The 25,511-nt window shown below is 45.1% G+C and overlaps 1 protein-coding gene across 10 annotated transcripts in view; it reads right to left on the minus strand.

Moving 5' to 3' along the window:
* Positions 1–4,404: 4,404 nt before the first annotated feature.
* LOC146648935 (ADAMTS-like protein 2) overlaps positions 4,405–25,511 on the minus strand; it is a 54,944-nt gene continuing 33,837 nt past the window's right edge. For 7 of the 10 annotated variants that reach the window (XM_085390364.1, XM_085390363.1, XM_085390366.1 and 4 more), the window contains 12 exons: positions 23,173–23,348; positions 22,702–23,074; positions 22,472–22,540; positions 20,592–20,847; positions 20,273–20,367; positions 18,992–19,118; positions 12,594–12,807; positions 12,221–12,376; positions 11,308–11,478; positions 11,050–11,226; positions 10,787–10,940; positions 9,293–10,700 (listed from right to left, as the gene is read on the minus strand). In XM_085390364.1, the coding sequence (XP_085246490.1) occupies positions 10,570–10,700; positions 10,787–10,940; positions 11,050–11,226; positions 11,308–11,478; positions 12,221–12,376; positions 12,594–12,807; positions 18,992–19,118; positions 20,273–20,367; positions 20,592–20,847; positions 22,472–22,540; positions 22,702–23,074; positions 23,173–23,348 (2,099 nt within the window). In that variant the 3' untranslated portion in view covers positions 9,293–10,569. Of the gene's footprint in view, positions 4,525–9,292; positions 10,701–10,786; positions 10,941–11,049; positions 11,227–11,307; positions 11,479–12,220; positions 12,447–12,593; positions 12,808–18,991; positions 19,119–20,272; positions 20,368–20,591; positions 20,848–22,471; positions 22,541–22,701; positions 23,075–23,172; positions 23,349–25,511 lie in introns of those variants that run through there. The other 3 variants (XM_085390362.1, XM_085390367.1, XM_085390365.1) reach the window with 3 other exon arrangements.

The raw sequence follows: 25,511 nt of genomic DNA on the forward strand, positions 1-25,511 counted from the left end.
GTACATTTTAATTTGAATTTCTCAAAGCTAAACACAATATTTTACTTTATCTTACTCTTGTTCTTGTGCAGCACCACCCCTGTCGGTTCTATCTTACTTTTAAATTGCTGACTATTTCAAGAAAGCACCCAAAAGGCGGGGACCAGTGTTTATCATTACATATCTCTATTTTGCGTGTGACAAGTCTATCATTCCCCTGTTATTCATAGACCTCGGTAGAGGGTTTTGTTTTGTTTTGTTTTTTACCTCTATAAAAGTTAATTGACTCTCTACAGTAACCCACTATGGTTAATAATAACATGTTCAGTCATGAGTGGAATCAAACCTTTTCTTCACTTTAGCATTTAACATTCCCAACCATATAATATGATACATTAATCGAAATACAGCTACTAAAACATAATTTTCTTAATGTAAACATCAGTAACTCAAAATTAGCAACCAAAGGGTTAAGTCTGCAGTTCACACTCCTGTGCAGCTACAGCCTCCCCCCTTAGTCTCTGTCAACCTTCTGTTCTTGCAAAAACAAAACAAAGCAAGACAAAACATCCACCCTTCTTTTACAGGCTGGGCGAATTGTTTATGGACATTTACTAATCCTAAAGTCAGTACCGTTTTTGTCTCAGTATCAAGTCAGTTAAAACTTTTAGTCGTCAGTCCATCACAGTCCAGTCACATGCATACATCCACACACATTCATTCCAGATATTGCTGATAATGGGGTCTCACGCGCAACCTATCCGAGCCTCCATCACCAGCAAGATGACGTCATCATTTTAAAGGAAACAGTTCCTTGTTTGTTATTTTTTCTTTGGACTGGATTGACTCGCTGCAATCCTTTTAGGCTCAGGACTTCTCATTCGATCAGTGTCCCATGTAAGTGAATTTCTCCCCAGCCCATTATAATCATGGAGAAAAACACTTTGCCACTGTTTTCAGTAAGAATATTTTATAGCGCTTTAAAGTTCAATCTCTCAGACCTGGATTAAGGAGCCGATTTGTTAAATCAGGAGCTCACAAAATACCAAAAATATCACCACCGGTGGATCACACCTCTCAGACGTTCTTATCTCAGTGCACTGTAACGAAAGCAAAAACAAACGTAACCAATAAAACACTCATATAATAACAGATACTGGGGCCCATTGCAAACATGTTCAAACATAAAACCATCCTTCTCTCTCTTACAGAAGGAAAACAATCCAAACCTCACTGATAGAATCATCCTAGTGTCAAACAAAACCCAAAGATCAACCAAAACTCCACACACTATATTGTGTAGGCATACAGTTACCGAAACTCCTTTTCTGCACCAACGAAAACATGTTGGATTTACTTGACTCAATAGTGGACACTGGTTACACACAGACGCTTTGCTTTGGCAGAAACTTAAACAACTAAGTTAAATCAACACAACCTTTTCATATTCTCTCCGAAATAAAACTCACACCGTTCATTCATAATTTTCACTCTGTACCACTGCTCCTTGTTAGCAGTGTTGGGGAGTAACGGAATACATGTACCGCCGTTACGTATTTAAAATACAAAATATGAGTAACTGTATTCCGTTACAGTTACCGTTTAAAAAGGTGGTATTCAGAATACAGTTACTTTGTTGAAATAAATGGATTACACTGCGGTACTTTCCTGTTTCATTTTGTCGCGGGTCAGGACTGTTTGGGTTTTGTTTGACAGCTACGTGCTGTTGTTCCAGGCGGCAGCGTTACGGTTGCCATGGTTACAGGGCGACGCTCTCTCTCTGCGTGTTTCCTGGGTGAGAGAGCGCCTTTTCGTTGTTGTTGTTGTTGTGCTAAGCTAACAGGCAGAATGCTACAAGCATAGCTCTAAAGAATGTAGCATCATGGGCAGTGTAGTCCGTGCTGCAGGGAGAATGGACTGCCATACACGTTATGGGTCTGTGAGCGCGAGGAGGGAGAAAAAGGGGAGTGGAAAGGTACGAGCTGTCATCGAGGAAAAACGGGAGCTGGAAGCATGTAAATATAATAATAACCACTGCAGCCAAGAAGAGAGCCTGACGAGCCCAGTTGTAAGTAAGCTATTAAGACTCGACTGTACACCGTGTTCGTGTTTTCCTCCGAAACAATAAGTTCTGTTGGAGCAGCCTTTCAACGCCTCTCTCTGTCTCTCGCAAGCAAAGTTGACCCACACAACAAAGTAAAGCTATTTTTCGGCTACGAGCCGACAGGGACCCCGCCGTATTAGTCAGAGGTGCCTTTACTACAGTTCGGAGTCGCGGACCTTCAGTAATAGTAATAAATCACACAGCAATAGTACATTCACGTTGTTGTAAAAAGCATGATAATATATTAAGTAATCCAAAGTATTCAGAATACGTTACTGTCATTGAGTAACGTAACGGAATACGTTACATAATACATTTTGGGGCATGTATTCTGTATTCTGTAATGGAATACATTTTAAAAGTAACCTTCCCAACACTGCTTGTTAGGCTGTGTGAAGCACAGTAAACAATTCAGTGGAGGCCTTGAGCCATAAACAGACATCACGCACACACATTATTTTCATTACCAAACTGCAATAGACCTTGTCCCCTAAATCTACAAATGCCCTCTGGGTGACATGAAATGCATTTAACCAATAAATAATTGATGGGTTCTTGTTGTTATAACAGACTCCGTATTTGAATGTTAGTGTGCAGCATTTGTTAGTAAAGCATTCTTCATTGCATCAGCGTGTGTGTGTGTATCACTTCTCAGTGAATTGAATCAGCATTTCGATTTGTGCATGTGTGTGTGTCATTTCCCCCTCAATCGACGAATGCGTATGTGTGTTTGTGTGGGTGTTTGTGTTCATCACTTTCCTGTTGTGGTGTTCTGGGTAAACCACGGCCTAAAGCGTGCCCTTGGGTCCTGCCCTCCTCCATTTCAGTCTGTTTACATCCATCGGTTCTGCTGCTCAAAGTTCTGTCCCTACTGGTTCTGGCCCCAATTGGGGCAGTCCTTTTCTCCAGTGTCCTGTATCTTCTCCTTGTTCCACTCCTCCTTAACTTGACCCTTTTTCTTCTGTAGCTCCGTCAGGGTTTTGATACGCAGCTCAACCGTCTGGATGTCCGTGCCAAGCTTCAGTCTACGCTGTTGCTCCAGCTCTTCCTCTGTCTCTCCCAGCTAGGTCAAGATTTTGTTCATGTCAGAGTTCAGCTGCTGCCACTGCTGCTCGTTCTGCTTTTTTTCTCATCTCCTTGCTGAGGTCCTGAGCCTGCCGGAGCTTCCAGCGCTCAATCACTCTTGAAGTCTGGGACTCTGAGCTGCTGGGATCTGCTAGTCGCCCATCAGTCACAGATATCCCATGTATGAGGAGTCCGTTTCTGTGCTTGCCAGAAGTGCGGCTGCTGTCCGTTTGTTGCAGGTGGAAACAGCTGACATCCAGAGGGTGTATATGAGAGTCTGCAGCAGCAACCTCCCCAGTGGAAGACCTCAGTGTTTGTTCTGTTAGTTTAACAAAGGCCTCAGGGCTCTCTGGGATCACTACATCTGACAAGCCTGAGGCAGGGCGCCGAAGGAAGTCTCCCTCCTCACTCTGGTGCTCTCTGGGATCCCCACTTGCACTTTCAAGCCCACGGCTCAGGTCGTAGTCGTGGTCCCATTCCAGGGGAATGGAGTCCATGTTTGCTGGGGTGTCTCGGCTCGAGCGTTCAGTCCGGCTCTGGGCAGCCAAGGAAGCTGAGCGACCGGAGGACGGCAGAGGCGACAGGAAGCCATCCCCCTAACGTTCACTCCACAGCAGACTGGACAAATCACAATGCTCATCTGGCTCCAGCAAGCTCCGGCCTGATTTCAAGTCCTGTGTCTGGGACTCCAAGCCTGATGGGTTCGATTATCAGCCAGCTCCTCTTGAGCCATGCTCAGTCTCTGCTCTGATGCCTTGAGCTCTTACTGAGGGCAGAAACCTCAGAGTCTTTTCCATACACATCAGATTGAAGTCCATTGATGTTTCCCTTGCTTTGCTCCACGGCCTTCTGCAGCTCTGCTGTTCGAGTCTTCTTAGAGGTCAGCTCCTGGCCGAGCCCCGACACCTGTGCCTTCAGCTTATTTTCTCCTGGTGCTTTTGTCCATTCTGAGGTGCCTCCTGACCTCAGTTACTCCTCCTGTCTCTGGCACGCCCTTTTTACTGCCCGATGATCAGTGTTGGTCCGTCACTGTCCTGCACAGCTTTGATGCAGAGTGGTTAAGGTCAGCATTGTCTTTCTCGGCCTCATTTTTCCTCCGGGCTTAATGGGCGTCTCCTCACAGCTCTGTCAGCTGAAGCTGTCTGGAAATCTCCCCCGTGTAGTGAAACGGGCCTTGGATTTAACGCTCTCCGTCTCCGCTGCATAAGATCGTTTTCCTGCAGCGCTGTTGACATCTTCAAGTTGTTGTTGTGGGTCCAGCTGCTATAGCATTTGGTCAGGGTCACATCAAAGATGGTGGAGGAGAGAGCAAAGATGGTAGGGAGGGGGAGCAGGAGTCCAGGGTCAGCCTCGGCTTTCTGGGCCAACAAAGCAGCCTGTAATCAAACATAAAGAGAAAAAACAAAACAAAAACAAAACAAAACAGAACGAAAATAATGATGTTGTGTTGGCTGTGTCATTCAGAGAGGGGAGAAACACCGGGGCCAGGCCCTGTGTCAGCCTTCTCTCCCCCTTTTTTTGTTTTTTCTCACCATATAATCCTCTCATAACCCACCAAGCTGACAGGACAACACAGGTACATGTTAAAATTCTTAAGATTTTGTTTAAAAGTTCAAAAATTGAATTTTTTTTCATTCAGTAATCACTTGTATTAATCAATCAGCAGAAAACATGTCACAATTTGACTTTCCTAACCACTAAATTTGTCGTGCCTTCACTGGTTGGTCATACCAGTGTCTTCTTTTTTTTTTTTTTTTTTTTTGAAGTTAAATTGTTGTCCTGCAACCCAGAGAGTTTATTTGTTAGTAGTGGATAACTTTATTGTTTAACGGCGGGTGTATGTTAAGTTTCACTGCTTTAAACTTGCTGGAAAATCTTCACGTGTTCATGGGTGTAAGCTGTTTCTTCATTGCGTGTATGTTAGAGCTGGGCGATAGAACGATAACGATATGTATCGCGATATAACTTTTACTCGATAGAGAAATTAAGCTATCGCGATAGACCTCGCCGCTCTTGTCCTCAAAAAAAAAAAAAAAAGGTCAGCCAATCCAAATTAAGTAGCGCAGAGCCGAACCAATCACAGCCGCAGCGTCACGTCGGGTGACTTGTTACGTACAGCACAAGTGCCAAGCCGCACGTGTGTTTGTTTGGGAAGCAGCCAGCGGGTAATGGAGCCAGCGCGTAATGGAGGAAATGAGTGTGCCGACTAGAAAAATCAACCGAGCGTGACCGAAGAGAAAACAGACGATAGTTCCAACGCCGGAGAGATTGTCGAACGGAAGAGCCATAGAAGTTCCGTAGTGTGAAGGTATTTCGGCTATTTCAAGTCTGACAAAAAACAGAGTAGCGTGCACTGTAAATGTGCCGAAAGGAAGTCTGGAAATACAATAAACTGGTGCATGCGTCACACTGTGCGCCACGTTATTGTTTCGGTGAAATGAATTTCTACAATACTGTTAATTCTACTCTCTGCAGTGTTTAAATGCTTACATATACACACAGTTACTGTCCCTCCACACATACGACTCGGTTCTGCTTCTATGCCCCAGCTTTGTTTACTTTTTCCCACCGAGGCTTCTAGACTTCTGATTGGCCAACATTTCGGCACGGTTAGGAATCTAGCGCCACCTGCTGCTTTGGCATGTTCATAGCAGCGTTTTCCTTCATTTCTGCCTTTATGTGTGGACGGGATTATTTTTTAAAACGAAAACGGAAAATCTCCGTTTTCAAAAATACCCGTGTACGTGTGGACGTAGCCTCAGTCTCTGACTGGAAGCGCTGATTCGTCATTCGGCTTTTGTCAGACTAAAGTAACTGTTAAAACTGTTTGAAAAGCTCAGCTATACAACAAGGAGAGATTGAGAACTTCCTTTTAGTTCTCAGTTTATTTGATATTGACAAAAGTTAGTCAGTTTTGTCTGTTCTTCTGTAAAACAAACTAAGATTTATTTTTAGAATTAATATTTTGTTTCTAAGTGGAATTGACAATTTAGTCTGTTTTGTTTGTTCTATTTTGAAACTTAAACGCTTTAGCGGCTGCCTTTTGTGTAGTTTGCAATATTTGCCTTTATTTATCTGAAAAAGTCTCATGTTCCTTAAGTACATCTACCCTGTTGAACTTATTATGGGAAATAAATATTTAAAAACAAGCTGCTGATTATTTCACATTTTACTTGTGAGCAACGGCACATTTAAATCTTACAAATATAGTTATTTGGCTTATATCGTGATAGATATCGTTATCGCCTGAAATGAAAAAAACATATCGTGATATGAAAAAATCTCATATCGCCCAGCTCTAGTGTATGTGCGTTTGTAGGTGGGTTAATTTAACCTTTTGTGTGCTCGTGGGGGGCAGTTGGTTCAGGCCCGTAGCCACCTGTATCAACACACTAAGAGATTTATTTAATATCATTTTCATCACAATCTTACTCTGCCGGCTGAAGTGCCGGCAGAGTAAGATTGTGATTAAGATTGTGATTAAGTTTAAGATTGTGATTAAGACCGGTTGAAGATTAAGATTAAGATTAAGATTAAGAAGTTAAGATTAAGATTAAGACCGGCTGAAGTGCCGGTCTTAATCAAGCACAATTTGTCTCTTCTATATCTAAACCCAGCCAAACATCAAACATTCAGCATAGTCATTCAAAACCTTATTTGTAATATTATAATCAGCAAAATCAGCGTTTTAATTACAGGCATGTATCATTGTTTGCAAATCATAATTATAAAACTCAAAAACACACTAAACAGGAAGCAAAAATCCTCTGTGCGCCTCACAGCTCATTTGCATGTTCACACACAGTCTAAAAATAGCTCGCAGCGCTGCAGTGCGCTGTCGTCACACACAGGGTCAGACAAAACTCAGGCAAGACTCTATTATTTTATATTACAAAGACGTCTTATATTTACAACCACTGACAGGCCTGACAGATTCAGCACCTAACAAATTTCAAAAAATTTTACCATAACGGGTCTCACCGAAGAAAGATAACTTTTTTGTAATCAATTAACCAGTATCTGTTTCCTCCAGAACAGCCTATGGCCTGATTTCTAAAATCCCTAACTCAATTTAACTGTGTCCAAAAAAGCACATCACACCGTTTCCAACGGTGAGGAGACTCTAACTCCTAGCTTATTTCAGGATGCCCTGTACCCCACAGATAAGCCAAACTGAACTATCCCTGTTCGCCGACAGGTCAAAGCCGCGCGTCCACGGCCAGGAGGGAGCGTAACCTCCGGGCTATGCGCTTCTTAGAAACTTCCGGTGCCGTCCTATAATAATTTGTAACAATTTGAAACAACAGTCAACACCTTAAAACAAGAGTGTGACTAAGGCAAGTGCCTAGAGATGATCACACAGGACCACACTTATAACCAATTTGGACTTTAACCAACAACATGACCAATTCCCTACCAAACTACTTGAGCCTTTAACTCAATTCCTTGGGACTCTAACCCAGCATTTCTTTCATACTTTTTCAACTTCATTAAATACTCTTAACCGACTTTAACTGCATAACACACGCGGATCCTCATCAAAATCAAAACAGACCCTCTACCAGTAATTTCAGTGAGTAGACTTTAATTTAGTCATATCCAATTTGGCACACTTTGAAAAAATTCAACAGGTAGTGCCTTACCTTTAGATAAGCCGGCTTATGCCCACTCACGTCAGACCACTGGCTTGTGCCTGTCCGTTCGACAACCTCGGACCGTCCAAACCTTTAAATTCCACCCCAATACCACAGGACGAGCCCCCAAGATGTTATGGTTCAAAATATTGGGGATGGAGACAAGAGAAAAACCACAATAATAACACTGGTCCGGCCGGGTTGAGTCAAACGGTGATTTTAATGGTCACACACGTGGGAGATGGAAACTGAATGCAGACAGCATCAGATCTCAAAATGGTGGAGGATTACTCAAACTCTTATAGCCTCTGGTGCACCCACCTTATCATAAAAGTTTAAACATTCACATGCTTTTCTCTCACACGGCGCCTAAGCTACAACCTTGGCTCCCCGTTTATCTGCTCCTGCTGAGATGGGGCAGAAAACTCCAGCATGCTCTGTTCTCTTCTAATCAGACAAATAAGGCGATGACTTTCTGCAAACAGTATTTCTTATAACATCATAAAACAATATCATTCATCCACAATAAATCAGCAGTCTAATGTAATGCAAATCAGTTTAACGAATGCAATAGTTATCAGCTTCTTCTAATTCAGGAGAATAATGCAAACTAAAACTACATAATAATTCACAATCTTTAGTTAGGGGTATAACAGCGCATAAAATAATATTATAATCTAACAAGCGCTACAACCACTCAAAGTCCCTTAGTCAAGGTTGACCTATAGGACGTCACTGCCATCAGGGTAGAAATGTTTTACTACAGGATAAAGGATCACTAGACCCAAACCATGGCAGTAAAATCCAGTCCACAAGATTCCTTATGGATTTCACATAATGTGTCATGTTTGTAGATTAGTAAAGAGAACCCTGAGCCTGGTTCTGCTGAAGGTTTCTTCCTGTTAAAAGGGAGTTTTTCCTTCCCACTGTCATGAAAGTGCTGCTCACAGGGGGTCATATGATTGTTGGGTTTTCCTCCCTATTAGGGTCTTTAACTTACATAAACCGCCTTGGGGCGACTGTTGTGGTTTTGCACTGTATAAATAAAACTTAATTGAATATTTGTATCTGATGTCTCATCTATGAAAATCCAATGTTATGACTGTTTGTCTTTTATTTTGTGAGGATATCTGTTAACTATCTACCTTTCCAACCACAATCATGGATAATGTTAATGCACAAAAAGGGCTCTGTGGGGGGCTCGGCTGCAGCAGTGGAGCAGAGGAGGCTGGGCCCTGAGATTTCACCTTTTCTAACGTTGATGTTAATTGTGAAGGTCATGAAGGGTGAAACTGATCTAACGATTAACTGTGACACACATCCACACAGAGGGTCAGATCACGTCTTCACGTCTGTGTTTCTTTTATTCACACACACATACAACCTAGCTTGAATTACCACCTTTAAGCTGCACACCACTAAAGTTTAAGCTCGTTCCTTCTATTTCACAACTACACCTTGGTATCCAACAGCATCGCTAAATGCAAGGGTCAGTCCGACTACAAAGAAGCAGTGGGTCAACACACAAACACTCACCTTTAATTCTTTCAGTGGGATACAGTACAAACAGTCAGAGCAGCAGCAGCTCTGAGGCAGTGTAACATCAGGTAAACAAACAGTGTACTACGCAGACGAGAGTTTGGCCCGGGCAGTTTTCACTGGCAGCAGCGTGTTCCTGCTGCTCTGTTTGCACGGCTGGCGTGTTGTCCTTCAGCTGCTGCAGGTTGAAAAGCCCACAGAAGTCACAATTGTTTCTTGACTCCTTACCAGTAAACTTGTACCAGCTTTCCCAGAGCCATCTTATTTACAGAGGACGACCCCGGCTGCAAGCTAAAGAATCATTTTGTGCAACGGCAACTCATTACTACCAGCTAGGAAACAATCTTTAGAGATGCTGCAGTGAAAACGCAGTTTTCAGTTAGATGTCGCTTGACAATAGTTCCAAAGGCACATTAATCCCATTAAAAGGCACGTTACAATGTTATATACAACGTGAAGCACTGTGAGGCGACTTTATGATTTGATGCTGTATAGATAAACTCAGTTAATACTTTGGATTCTTTCATTTAAATGGAAACACAATGAGCTGTTTTTTTTCTGTGCTGTGTCCAGGTTCACTTTGAATATCAGCTGTGTTTCCATTTGAAGGGCTGAAAATATTGTTCAAATGAAGTTCGATTTGAAGACGTAAGCGGCGGTATGGACACGACAGGTGACATTACGGTAGCCGTGCTGTGCGGGGAGGACGAGGAGCTGCGTTCCATGCTGGCAGCAGGAGGACAACCTGCCCAAACTCCCCGTTTGTGTACATTAAGGACAGGGCCGAGTTTCCCCGCCTGTCTCAGTCTGCTGCCACAGTGACGACCGTCGCTTTAGGCTCTGACGTGTTTACATACAGCTTCTTTAGCACCGTAGAAATGACACATTTGTTATCTGGAGCGATGAACACAGAAAGAACTGTTTCCTCCTCATCACCCAGCTCCGCCCCCTAAAGCTAGTCTATCTTCACATTGTCTGAGTTGGAGGTTGTGACTAAACTAGTACCACAGTCAGTGATATAGTTCAGAAAGGATGCTGGGAGAAGACCTCGTACTGGTATACTTCCCACAATGATAAGGAGAGAATCATACAGTGACCATAAGTTGACCTTTGACATCAATGATTGGATAAAAGTAATCAGGTTATGTTGATGTACTGCGGCGAGCAGCGAGCTTTGTGTAGCACCAATAAAAGCGTGACCTTTGGTAACAGTGGCTGATGCTGAGGTGAGAGGTTACAGCGAAGGCTTCAGGGTCTGGGTGCCTTACAGGACTGGCAGCAGGCTTTCCTGTAGTACCAGTGGGAACACAGCTTCACCTTGAGAACCAGGGCGCAGTTGGCTGTTGCTTTGTCCTGGCAGAAGTCTGCTCCTTGTGATGCTGCAGGATAAACACACACATAACAAAGCTCCTGTTAGAAAGTCATCGTCTCACGGCGGCATCGTCTGCTCTTGGAGTTTTTATACCTGGTGCTTCTGTCGGACAGCTCTGGATTTCACAGCTCTGCTTGGTTTCTGGCTTGAGGGCAGAGTCGCAGCTGTGACCCCTCGTTACCAGCTCCTCCCCTTGGTAACACTTGACCTCTCGAACCTGGACGCCACGCCCACAGGTCTTGCTGCACTGAGTGAACAAGAGGTCAAACTTGCCAATTGTAGTTTGTTGAGGAAAGTTTGAAAAATGTGAGACGGCTGTGATTGTGTGCTGGGTGGCTGATGACAGGCGTCGCTACCTGAGACCAGGATGTGGTGAACCACTTGGAGCAGGGTCTCTGGAAGCAGGATGAGCTCATCTGCGGTTTGTTGGTTTGGTTACAGCTGCTGTCTGGAAACTCTTTGAACACTCCTCCTTCCAGGCCAGCACACACCACCTGACGCTGTTGCACACCGCGGCCACAGGTAGCGTTACACTGAAACACAGACGCAAAACTAAAGAGTGCACGATCCTTATATAGCGTTAAAATATGATGTCTTCACTGTGCCACAGTCACCTGTTGCCACTCCTGCTCAACCCAGTGTGGAGCACAGTCTCTGTCACCGCAGGGATAGATGGCCAACGGGCGTAACGGCTGGTCACACTGCCCGTCTGACATCACAAGTCCGCCTGACGAACGGCAGGTCACAGAACGCACCATCCTGCCCTCCCCGCACTCACCTGAGCACTGACACGATGCAGAGACATTTTCATGCAAAATACATTTACACGCTGCACAAAAGCTGCTCATAACCTCCACCTCTGAAAACTACAACACTGCAAAATCGAGTCAGATTAATCTGCTGTTTATCCCACTGTAATCCACTGGTTTTCAGCCCAGTAACTGACAGCCGCCGTTCCACTGGGACCATTTCAGGAGAGGCTGAAGCAAAGAGATGGATCGACTGAAGGCCCAAAGGCTTCAAATGCTCTGTGTAGTTCTTTGTCGCTCTATATAAAACCTATTTTACCCTGTTAAACTCTTTTATCTTCGGCATTTTTCGTAGAATAATAAAAAAAACATTGCAAACTCTGTGTTTTTGTGCTAATAACGAATAATCTTAATATGCAGTTTCAAAGTGGTTCTTTGCTAAGCTGTCTGCACACTGCACACACAGCCCAGAGTTGGGCATGAAGCAGTGTTTAGTGGCTTAACAACAAAAACATTCAGGTTCAAGTAAACGAGTGAAAAAGCAGCGAGTGTCCACAGACGCTCATAAAGCCTGGAAAACTTTAAAAACGACAAGAAAATCAAAAGATAAAGACCCGAGTGACTCGAGACTGGTTTGTTACCATAGTGACGTATCTGGTGATACCTCTCACAGACACACTGTCAGGTCATCAAAATGACCAAACTTTACAGTTTCAGGCTTGGAAACAGTGATTGACAGTGTCAGTGTGTGGTGGGTACAGTAAAGGGCTGAACTCACAGGTCCCCAATCAGAAACGCTCCATCGTCTGTCACAAGGTGGGCCTTCACATTCCTGGCTCTCTATTGGCCGAGAGGTCTCGTTACATAGTTTCCTCTCCATAGAGCAACGAACCTCTCGAGTGCGGATGCCCCGAGAGCCACAGCGTGCTGAGCACTGACACACGGAGGGAGAAACGATGAATGACAGCTGGTGTGATGAAGCATGACAATATTCACGTGTCCTCCTGACGGGAGACAAAATCTCAAAAAGGTGAATCATGGAAAGTTTCTTCTTGCTTGGTAACACGTAAGAACATGTAAGAAGTTTGCAGTGAACCAACATTAAACGAGAACTGGTTGTTATGAAAGTTAGACGCTGCTGTAGCACAAACCTCCGACCACTCCGACACCTCCCACTGGGGTCCGCAGCTTTGGCCGTGGCACACCTTCCTATTGGCTGGTTTGTGGAGATCATGTGACAGACAGAGCGAATCGTAGACAGAGGAGTCGAACCCAGGAGACAGCATCTTCCAGCAACGCACGATACGATACTGCACGCCCTCGCCACACGTCCGAGAGCACGCGCTCCAACCACTCGTCTCCCATCTGAGAACAAAGTGGAGTAGTTATCACAGGTCCGTAAAACATCTCCACACATGTAATGAATCACTCTCCTGGATTTGTGCTGGACTTCTGTTTAATTCCCTGGTGGGGCATCCATCCACGGTGGTGACCCCGTGTGATGCATTATGCAGACGGCTTCAGGTGTAACCCAAACTATGGCAGTAAATCAAAGCTATCCCCAAATATTCACTCTTACAGTCCTGGAATCATTTCCAACGTTTGTCAAAAACATTCAACTACAGTGGAACCCCGACTTACGAAGACCCCATTTAACGAGAAATTCAAGTTACGAAGGCACTTAACGGCAATATTTCTGCCCGTGTTGAGGCAAAATGCCCGTGTAACGAAATCCGCTGGCTCTGATTGGCTGAGCCCAGAATGCCTACAATGCCCACGATGCCTTCCGAATCATGTGACAACCCCCTTGGCTTTCGTACTTGCGCTTCGCTGTTCCACTTGAACGACGTATTGTTGTTGCCGTTAGCAACTAGCCTGTAGCCTACCGTTCACTCAAAAGGCGCGATGGCTGCTTCGACTTACGAAAGACCCTCGGGAACGAATTAATTTCGTAAGTCGGGGTTCCACTGTATATGCATACGATAACATTTTTAACTAAAATATTTATAATAATATTATAAATAGGCAGTAAAACATGAGGTCTGATAAATCAGCTCCAGATTATTGAGAATAAAAAGAAATCCACAGATATTTAGCAGCTAATGCAGTAACACAATTAGGCCAGATGTTTGTAGGAAATCTGGGTGATGCTGTAAATTTATAGATACAGTTATACAGTGGGGCAAAAAAGTATTTAGCCAGCCACCGATTGTGCAAGTTCCCCCACCTAAAATGAGGACAGAGGTCAGTAATTTGCACCAGAGGTACACTTCAACTGTGAGAGACAGAATGTGAAACAAAAATCCATGAATCCACATGGTAGGATTTGTAAAGAATTTATTCGTAAATCAGGGTGGAAAATAAGTATTTGGTCAATAACAAAAATACAACTCAATACTTTGTAACATAACCTTTGTTGGCAATAACAGAGGTCAAACGTTTACTATAGGTCTTTACCAGGTTTGCACACACAGTAGCTGGTATTTTGGCCCATTCCTCCATGCAGATCTTCTCGAGAGCAGTGATGTTTTGGGGCTGTCGCCGAGCAACACGGACTTTCAACTCCCGCCACAGATTTTCTATGGGGTTGAGGTCTGGAGACTGGCTAGGCCACTCCAGGACTTTCAAATGCTTCTTACGGAGCCACTCCTTTGTTGCCCGGGCGGTGTGTTTTGGATCATTGTCATGTTGGAAGACCCAGCCTCGTTTCATCTTCAAAGTTCTCACTGATGGAAGGAGGTTTTGGCTCAAAATCTCACGATACATGGCCCCATTCATTCTGTCCTTAACACGGATCAGTCGTCCTGTCCCCTTGGCAGAAAAACAGCCCCATAGCATGATGTTTCCACCCCCATGCTTCACAGTAGGTATGGTGTTCTTGGGATGCAACTCAGTATTCTTCTTCCTCCAAACACGACGAGTTGAGTTTATACCAAAAAGTTCTACTTTGGTTTCATCTGACCACATGACATTCTCCCAATCCTCTGCTGTATCATCCATGTGCTCTCTGGCAAACTTCAGACGGGCCTGGACATGCACTGGCTTCAGCAGCTGAACACGTCTGGCACTGCGGGATTTGATTCCCTGCCGTTGTAGTGTGTTACTGATGGTGACCTTTGTTACTTTGGTCCCAGCTCTCTGCAGGTCATTCACCAGGTCCCCCCGTGTGGTTCTGGGATCTTTGCTCACCGTTCTCATGATCATTTTGACCCCACGGGATGAGATCTTGCGTGGAGCCCCAGATCGAGGGAGATTATCAGTGGTCTTGTATGTCTTCCATTTTCAAATCAAATCAAATCAAATCACTTTTATTGTCACATCACATGTGCAGGCACACTGGCACAGCACATGCGAGTGAAATTCTTGTGTGCGAGCCCCACAAGTAACAGAGATGTGCAAACACAACAACACAAACGAGCAAAATACAAGAATGGCCAACCTGAAACTAATAAATATATGTACAATATATAATAGTGTATGCATTTCTGGATGTGTATACTAAATATTTTCCTACGTGTGTGTGTGTGTGTGTGTGTGTGTGTGTGTGTGTGTGTGTGTGTGTGTGTGTGTGTGTGTACACATTTTTACAAATTAAATAGAGTAAACAATAAATAAAATATATAAAATAAAATATACAGAGTGAGACATGTGCAAAACAGTGGCGTTACTGTACAGTATGGAGTGCATAATGTTGAAGTTCCAGTAGTGAAGCTGAGGTGTCTATGACGTGTTCAGCAGTCTGATGGCCTGATGGAAGAAGCTGTCTCTCAGTCTGCTGGTACGGGACCGGATGCTGCAGAACCTCCTTCCTGATGGAAGCAGTCTGAACAGTTTATGGCTGGGGTGACTGGAGTCCTTGATGATCCTCCCCGCTTTCCTCAGGCAGCGCTTCCTGTAGATGTCTTGGAGGGAGGGAAGCTCACCTCCAATTATCCGTTCAGAGCACCGCACTACTCGCTGGAGAGCTTTGCAGTTGTAGGCGGTGCTGTTGCCATACCAGGTGGTGATGCATCCAGTGAGGATGCTCTCAATGGCACAGTGATAGAAGGTCCTGAGGATGCGGGGGCTCATGCCGAATCTTTTCAGTCTCCTGAGAAAGAAGAGGCGCTGCTGCGCCTTCTTCACTGTTTTGTTTGTGTGTACTGACCACGTAAGATCCTCAGCCAGATGTACACCAAGGAAGCGGAAGCTGCTCACTCTCTCCACAGCAGCGCCGTTGATGGTGATGGGGGTGTGTACTTCTCTGCACCTCCGGAAGTCCACTATCAACTCCTTTGTCTTTGCGACGTTGAGGGTGAGATGGTTGTCTTGACACCAGTGGGTCAGGGCGCTGACCTCCTCCCTGTAAGCCGTCTCATCACCGTTGGTGATAAGACCCACCACTGTAGTGTCGTCCGCAAACTTCACAATGATGTTGGAGCTGTTAGTGGCTGTGCAGTCGTAGGTGTAGAGTGAGTACAGGAGAGGGCTCAGTACACACCCCTGTGGAGCACCAGTGTTCAGTGTGATGGGGGATGAGGTGATGCTGCCCAGTCTGACCACCTGGCGTCTGTCAGACAGGAAGCTAAGGATCCAGCTGCAGAGGGAGCTGCTCAGTCCTAGATCCTGCAGTTTCCTGTCCAGCTTCGAGGGAACGATGGTATTGAATGCTGAGCTGTAATCTACAAACAGCATTCTCACATACGTGTCTCTCTTCTCCAGGTGTGACAGGGCAGTGTGTAGTGTCAGGGCTATGGCATCATCAGTGGACCTGTTGTGGCGGTATGCAAACTGTAGAGGGTCCAGTGAGTCGGGTAGTGCAGAGCAGATGAAGTCCCTGACCAGCTTCTCGAAGCATTTGCTTACGATGGGGGTCAGGGCTACAGGTCGCCAGTCGTTCAATGAGGAGATGGTGGAGGATTTGGGTACAGGGACGATGGTGGCCATTTTGAAGCAGGCTGGGACTACAGACAGAGAGAGGGAAAGGTTGAAGATGTGCGTGAACACTCCAGCCAGCTGAGCCGCGCATGACCTGAGGACGCGGCCGGGAATCCCGTCCGGACCAGTAGCTTTGCGTGCGTTCACCTTCCTGAAGCACTTCCGCACATCCTCCTCAGACACAGTGTGCGCACTGACGTCATCCGCGGTGCGCACACTGTCCGGTCTCATGGTGTTCGCTGTGTCGAACCTAGCGTAGAATACGTTTAGATCCTCACACAGAGAGGCCGTGGTCTGCGGTGTGCTGGTTTTCCCTCTAAAGTCTGTGATCGTGTTTAGTCCCTGCCACATACTCCGAGGGTTGTCAAACTGTTGCTCCACCCTGTCGCTGTACTCACGTTTGGCTGCTTTGATAGTCTTCCGGAGTTGGTAATGTGCGTGTTTGTAGTCCGATGTGTTCGCGGAGGCAAAGGCGGTGTTCCGTGCCGCCAGTGCCGCGCGAACATCTCCGTTAATCCAGGGTTTTTGATTTGGGAAGGATTTAACTGTTCTGGATGGGACGACATCTTCCACGCATTTCCTGATAAATCCGCAGACTGAGTCTGTGTATTCATCAATGTCTCTGGCGGCCACGTGAAACATTTCCCAGTCCGCGTGATCAAAACAGTCCCGCAGCGCAGACTCCGATTGGTCCGTCCAACAGTGCACCGCCCTCCGGGTTGGAGCTTCCTGTTTCAGCTTCTGCCTGTAGGCGGGCAGGAGCAGGATGGAGCAGTGATCTGATTGGCCGAATGGGGCGCGGGGGAGGGCTTTGTACGCATCCCGGAAAGAGGTGTAACAGTGGTCGAGTAGCCGGTTTCCACGTGTGTTAAAAAGGATGTGTTGATGGAGTTTTGGTGAGACTTTCTTCAGGTTTCCCTTATTAAAGTCTCCGGCTGTGATAAACGCTGCCTCTGGGTGTGCGGTTTCCTCGCTGCTGATCGCGCTGTACAGTTCCCTGAGTGCACGGTCAGTGTCGGCTTGTGGGGGTATGTAAACAGCCGTAATAATCACTGCTGTAAATTCCCTCGGTAGCCAGAATGGCCGGCACTTAATCATCAGGTACTCCAGGTCCGGTGAGCAGAAGGATTTGACCGGGTGCACGTTCGCATAATCACACCAGCTGTTGTTGATCATGAAACACACACCACCGCCTCTGCTTTTCCCAGTAAGATCCTGTGACCTGTCCGCGCGGTGCACAGAGAACCCCGGCAGTTGTATTGCGGAGTCCGGTACTTTGTCCGATAGCCAGGTTTCTGTGAGGCAGATCACGCAGCAGTCCCGCATCTCTCGCTGGAATGAGATCCGTGCCCGAAGCTCGCACAGCTTGTTCTCCAGAGACTGCACATTAGCCAGTAATAAACTGGGTAACGGTGGTCTGTAAGTGCGCCGTCTCAGTCGAACCAGAACGCCAGATCTTCTCCCTCTGCGTCGGCGTTTGCGGCCTCCAGGGCCAGAGAACAAAGGCGTCTCAGGTGAGGTGAATGGGGGGTCTGCAAACGGAGCGTCCGTGTTGCAAAACTTGAACTCCGGAAAGTTATAAGAAAGACCGTCTTTTATGTCCAGTAAGGTTTGTCGGTCGTACACAAGGAGACAAGTGCTGCTCGTGAAAAAATAAAGGAAAAGTAAAATTAAACACAGAAGAAAGCCGTTGCTTGGGGGAGCTCGCGATGAGGCTGCCATACTCGGCGCCATCTTGTCTCATCATTTTCTGATGATTGCTCCCACAGTTGATTTTTTCACACCAAGCTGCTTGCCTATTGTAGATTCACTCTTCCCAGTCTGGTGCAGGTCTACAATACTTTTCCTGGTGTCCTTCGAAAGCTCTTTGGTCTTGGCCATGGCGGAGTTTGGAGTCTGACTGTTTGAGGCTGTGGACAGGTGTCTTTTATACAGATGATGAGTTCAAACAGGTGCCATTCATACAGGTAACGAGTGGGGGACAGAAAAGCTTCTTACAGAAGACGTTACAGGTCTGTGAGAGCCAGAGATTTTCCATGTTTGAGGTGACCAAATACTTATTTTCCACCCTGATTTACCAATAAATTCTTTACAAATCCTACCATGTGGATTCATGGATTTTTTTTTTCACATTCTGTCTCTCACAGTTGAAGTGTACCTCTGGTGCAAATTACTGACCTCTGTCATCATTTTAAGTGGGGGAACTTGCACAATCGGTGGCTGACTAAATACTTTTTTGCCCCACTGTAGATGCAAAGGTCAGTTTTTAACAGTTTATTTGATTTATTTGATAAAAATGGCACGTTTGGTTCGTCCCAGTGTGAACTCCAAGTCTCCAGGTCCTAAAAGTAGCATCTGACTTCAGAGTATGTCAGCATCATCTGAAATCAGGCATAGTGTTAGTTCAGCCATGACATGGAGATCCATCCCTGCAGATCTCAGAGTCAGCCAGCATCAGTACTGTTCACCTGGGAAACGTGTGCTACGATCAAAGCTGCTTCTAACCCTGCTCCACCTCAGAGGTCCTGACTGAACATGATTGGTTTCTCCAGTTAACCAGCATTTCCATTCACACATAAAACTGTGTTAAACGTGGTGTGGATTTTGCAGTGAGTCTGAGGTGAAACAGTACCGTGGAGGACATTGCTTTCCAATGCAGAACTCTTGTGTGGGCTCCGGTCGGGTCAGAGAGTCACAATAACGGTCGTCAACTTCAGTGCCATCATACCGGACGCACAGGGCATATGTGCTGGTGATACCTGGGAACACAGTACATCTCAGAACTTCTCTCCTCTGAGCACTTTTACAACTTGCCTCGTGCACCCATTCATTTATGATTTTTCTATGGTTCTTCTGTGTAAGTGCTAATTATCTAATATTCACACACATTCATGCAAGACCCTGCTCCACCTGCTGAGCTACAGCCACCCCACCACACAGTGCTCACAGAGATGAACATCCTCCATGTCCTGGTCAAAAATGACTCCAAGGTTCCTCACAGCGTTACTGGAGGCCAAGGTAATGCCATCCAGAGTAAGAATCTGCTTAGATACCATATTTCTAAGCTTTTCAGGGCCGAGTACAATAACCTCAGTTTGATCTGAATTAAGAAGCAGAAAGTTAGCGGCCATCCAGGTCTTTATGTCTTTAAGACATTCCTGCAGTTTAACTCATTGGTGTGTGTTATCTGGCTTCATGGACAGATGGTGTTCAGAGCCATTTTTAGATTGCTCTGGTAGTTCTGTGCTGCTCTCCTGCTCTGTGCATCGTATGATTTCACCACAGACTGCAACACTACACAAAGCAGACATCAGCTCTTCTTTCAAGCTCACCTAAACAGGTCGATCACGTTTAGGCTGGGTCTCAGTTTGCAGCAGTCTCCCAGCACAAAGCCAGAGCATCACTGTGAGCCATTTTTACCATCACATTGTACTCTCCATCCTGAGTGCAGCTGTGACTGACACGATTATGTGGCAACACTGAAAATGCAGGTTTTTGGCCCCCCGGCCTGTTCACACCATTTCAGCCTGATTCAGTCAGGAAGAGCACGAAGCGTCAAACACAATGAAACGTTTCCACTGCAACTGTTGTTGACAAATTCACTTCTTCAGTATGGATTATTAAACAAGGAGTGTTAGTCAAAATCATATTTTTAGTTACAAAGTTACAACATAATACGGTTTGTCCAGTGTCAGAGCAGTACTGTAACATCGCATCACCAAGTCTAGACCTGCATCAGGAGTTCATCAGTCCCTCAGGGATAGCGAGTACAGTGTCACTATGATCACCTTCAGTTAAATGTAGAACAATCACTTTTACACTGTGCTTGAATCTGTGCTGATTTGCAGCAGCAGCCAATCACACAAATATCTGGTTTGGCTCTAACAGTATCAGGTGACAGCTTTGTGTTTACCTGTTGTACAGGTGGAACTGCATGGAGCATAAGCAGACACCTTCCAGCTATACAGGTCTCCCAGACTAATATGTGGCTCCACATCAAAGTTGTTGCTAGAAGGAAGCAGAAACACAGACAGGAGGCAGATTCATGAAACCCACCAATGTCACAATGACTTCACTGAACCTGAGGATCACGTGTTAAAGCCCAGACCAGTCTGCACACATCTGAACCCAGTGTGGTGATGAGATGAAGGACTGTATGTGAAGCAGTTCTTGTTATGATTACAGTACAAATGCAGAATAAGCTCTGAGGATCATGAGATGCTTCATCGTACCTCTCCGTGTCGGCTGCCTGGACCTCTGACACCTGCTGCAGCTCTACCAGGATGGCGGTGTGAGGACCACTGACTGTTTCTGAGGCCACAGAGTCCATGACTGTGACAACGTCCCTGTGCATTTGTGAGCTTGTGTCTGTGTCTGCAGCAGCAACTGACTGCTGCTCAGTGGGTGTGTGTGTGGCTGAGTGAGTGTTTGTCTCCTCCAGCAGCAGGTGGGGAGCATCTTCTGCTGCAGGATGAACCCTCTGATCACCTGTGAACAACAAATGATTTTTAAAATTACTTTCAAGGTTAAGGTTTCATTTTTTATTTGCTAATCTTCATATTATTAGGTGTCTTTTTCATAACTTGTATATAATCAAAGTCAAACTCTACAGTCCTGTTCTTGCGCTTTCCCTCACTTCCTTACAATTTGCTAGAAAAATGGGAAACGGCTACAGGGACAGCAAAAGACTGGGAAAGTTGGTGAACAGGTTAGTGGGAAACAGGTGTTTGTCATGAGCATCCCCAAACGGCTCAGTCGTTTTAAAGGATGGGGCGAGGTTCACCACTTTGTGAACATCTGTGTTGTGTTACACAACATCCCAACTTCACTGGAACTGTGGTTGTAGTATATTGGCCCAACACTGGTGCGTGAGTCCAGTGAGCTTTGGTGTGACCACAGGTCTTATTCACACCCTGAACTCTGAAGTTCAAGCAGCCTTCAGGAGGAGTTCTCCAGGTTCCTTTATTGGCAGTAGAAGCATCTCTGTTCAGGATCATTGTCTGAAAAATGAAGCTGCTCCCAGTCACACACATAGCTGATCAACATCAGACTGTATTATTCCGCGTTCACACCCTGTATTGTCCAAAGTATTCACTCACCCACCCATACTTGTATAAAGCACTTTGAGTGCTCAGATAGAGTAGAAGAGCGCTATATATGAACCAGTCCATTTACCAAATATTCTTCCAAACCAACTTCCTTCCAAGCCAAAGACTAGAACATATTGATGAAGGATATCATGTTTTTGGCTTCACCTGCACAACAGCTGTCGTTCCAAGGCAGGTCTCCCCACCAGGATCTGTTTCCCTGCGTCGGGAGCAGCGCTGGGCTCTCCAAATCACGGACAAACAGGATCCCACATTCTTGATTTTTAGTTCACAAACACTTCTTAAAACGACTAACTACTCCTGAAACTTTGGAGGTTTTAGCTCTTTATACAGTAAAGTTACAGGAGGATAAAAATAATTACCAAGCAAAATGTTTGTTAAAATAATCCTGTCTGTTACCACGTGAGAACAATAAATATAAATTTTCTGGTGTAACCCTCAAACTGAATGGTAATGTAACAACACTCGCTCCTTCCACGTCTAATATCTGTAACGGAGGCGGAATAACTGGATCCTCGCTCCGTGCCCAGTGAATGCTTGCCACGCAGGGGGAAGACGTTTGGTCAGTGACACCGACACAGTTTGTTCCCCCGGTTCAAATCACGGACAAACAGTATCCCACAGTCGTTCATGTTTTAAACACTCTGCACAGACATTTTTTTGAAAAATGTTGAATATTATTACACAGTAAAAACCTAAAAAACAACACAAAACAACTATACGTAAAATAATTAAAGATGGTTTGTTTTTCTTTTTTTAAAAGGAGGTAGCGGTTTATTTAATTGCAACCTGTAACCTTTTATTTCTTTCATTGTTTACAATTTATAAACTGCAGTGGAGTTTGAAACAAAATATGGGCGTGTGTGCACGTGTGTGTGTGGGCGGGGTTCTTGTAAGACAACGGGGGCCTAGCAAAGCAAGTTTGGGAACCACCGCCTTACTGTACACAAGGAAGATGTCTGAAGTGAAAACATTTGGGAAACAACTGGATTTGTCTTTTCTACCTGGGAAGGTGAGCATTAGCGTGTTGTCATCTTCAGCCGAGTGCTCGTTGGAAGAGTTGGAAGAGCTTTCTTCATGACCAGAGAAAAGAAAGACAGTGGCAGAAATCATGTGGTTAGAAAGCACCAATATCACGGAAGATTAAAGGATCACTAAAGCTGTTGTTGTCTCCTGATTGAACCTCTGGCACGACTCAGAACATCTTTAATAATACAAGTAAGATGAAACTTACTGTAGCCAGATGGTGCTGGAGGTCCCTGTTCCTCCACATCATTGTGACTAAACACACGAGTGATGACGTCAGCTGGTCTGTAGACCATAATGTCCACTGGTGCTGGTCTGGCGGTCTGGATCTCCCACACCACTTCCTCCTCCTCTTCTTCCTGCAGCTGGACATCTGGGTGGTCGTGCAGGTCGTGATGGACAGATGCTGACCCTCTGCTGTGGTTCATCGAGATACTCTGATCCCCTCTGACATCCACGTTTACGTCATTATAGGTGAGGTTAAGATTGGAGTGGCGTGAGGCCGCGGCAGCTGCTTGAGACTTGAGTGGGATGGTATACTCGTAGGTGATGTGGGGGAGTTTCCCATTCAAGTTGTAGTACTGAAATGACACGCAGCCTTGTTACAGTCAAACTAACAAACACGTGTGTGTGTGTGTGTGTGTGTGTGTGTGTGTGTGTGTGTGTGTTCCTGTACTACCATAACATTAAGACCCTGCAGAGTGGGTCCCTGGGCAATGATGTATTCCAACCCATCAGACAACACGACGCTTGGACGTCGGTACTTGAACACTGTTCCTGCCACGTGGAAATTCTGAGGATTGTCAAACACAGTGTTCCCATTGAAGAAGAAATATCCCGCTTCATCTGACAGAGCTAGAAAGAAGGGAAAACGTCAGGTAGGAGGGCTAAAAAGTCCTTTTCAAATGTCAGAGCTTCAGTGTGTACATGTGTGTCTTTGTAAATCCAGGCCAATGGTACTGAGCATGTACCAAAACGGGACAGTGTTTTCCTACATGTTGTCCCCGAGCCAAGGGGCCAAACCTACAGCGGGTAGAAGCACTGAGCAAAGGTTGTGCTGGTGCAACCACAATAAGCAGCACCACACTGGCACACAATATCATTCAGATTGTCTACATTCCCATCTAGGCCGTGGTAGTCTAAGGGCTTGAGGAGATGGGACTTGTTTGTTAGTTGTTGAAGAGCTCTCATCTGAAACGCATGTTTCTAACAGCTGACGGGGCTCCCTGACCACATATATCTCACATCTACCTTCAAAGTGACAACTGTGCTCTACTGAGAGACGCACACGAGACAACCTAGCACTATTTTATTATCAGGCGCTTAAAGATTCAAGTCACATATCTGTGGACTTAAATCTCGCTGAACACAGAGCAGTGAAGTACAACTCATAATTCAAAGCATATATTAGACACATGGAAACAGGAAGTACTTGTGATTGGCTGTTGATGAGGAGATGCTGTGTCCTTTGTGAAAAAAAACTCTGCCTACTCTGCAGTTGTTCCCAGACACGTTTTATTTCCACGCTGATGTCAGCTTTAACTGACACAGTAAAATCCCAACTGGGATGTTGGTGACGAACACATGACAAACTGATGGGAGCCACTTGACGCCTTTCAGATGAGACGTGAATGACTTTAGGAACCTAGATAGGTGGTTCAGATCTGCATGTTCTTACTCTCAAATACCTCGAGACAGGAGGCAAATTCACAGAACCCAAAAAAGACGGTCCTGGTGTCAAACTGGACTTCTTTAACTTAAAACTAGTGAAAATGACCAAGTCTTAGCTGGAGACTAAAACGCTCATCACCACTGAAATGTGATGACATTTGCTTCCTGTGCAGGTCTGGGATCTGTAGTGAAATTACAGAATGAACAGCTGAGTGTTGGAAGCCATGCAGAATGCACCTCAACACAGAGTCATCATTTTCTAACATAGCAGTACCCAGAGTTTAGCTACTAATCCTGTTCTCTTCCTTTAAAAAGTTACTTAGGAGTTGGATTAGTTTGCTTACTGTAATACACTAATCATATATATTTCAAACAGGTTTGAAATCCTCCCGACCAAGCGATTGATGATCGGGAGCTGGTCGTGAGGTGTTAATCGCGTCTCGTTGTGCACTGCGGTCAAGTGAGCCCTCACTTACGAAGTCACAGTCAAGCTAGCCGCACCGCCAGCCGCACCGAAAATGTGGTTGCACTACTCTTACGTATATTACGGTATGGGTGAAGCCCGGCTTAGAAACGCAGTCTATTGTGTCCTGACACTATTTTACTTCACAATCCACTCCCAGTTTTAGTGTATCTCCACTTTTCCCCTGTGATCCACAGCCCAAATTACTGTATGATTCAGAGAAAATTAACAATAAAATTTACCCAATTTACTCTACTGTACTTTTAATCTCCTCATCTTTAACCTCAGATTACAGAAAAACTATAAGAGGTGACGCAGATATTTCACTGGATTATGGCTCTGGGTGACCCCCACTCTGCACCCTGTCATCCACAGCCAAAATTACTGTACGGTTTTTGAGAAAATTGATAGTAAAATCTTCCCATTTTGCTTTACTGTACTCTACATATTCTCATCTTTAACCTCAGATTACAGGAAAACTGTAAAAGGTGACGCAGATATTTCACTGGATTCTGAATCTAGGTTGTCGCCACTCTGCACCCTGTGATCCACAGCAAAAATTACTGTACGGTTTTTGAGAAAATTGATAGTAAACTTTGCACAATTTACTCTACTGTACTCTATATAGCCTCATCTTTGAGCTCAGATTACAGAAAAACTATAAGAGGTGACGCAGATATTTCACTGGATTATGGCTCTGGGTGACCCCCACTCTGCACCCTGTCATCCACAGCCAAATATACTGTACGGTTTCTGAGATTGCTGTGTTGACAGAGTATGATAAAGGCTAAGAAAATATACTGCCTAAAATAATATCAAATTTATACAACAAATTACAAAATTGCCACATCTGCTGTTATTGCCATGTGTTAGAGCATTTTTCA

This window comes from Rhamphochromis longiceps, linkage group LG18 (assembly GCF_057381845.1).
Source record: "Rhamphochromis longiceps isolate RC_006_pf linkage group LG18, R_longiceps_female_GT1.1, whole genome shotgun sequence".
In the NCBI taxonomy this organism is placed as follows: domain Eukaryota; kingdom Metazoa; phylum Chordata; class Actinopteri; order Cichliformes; family Cichlidae; genus Rhamphochromis; species Rhamphochromis longiceps.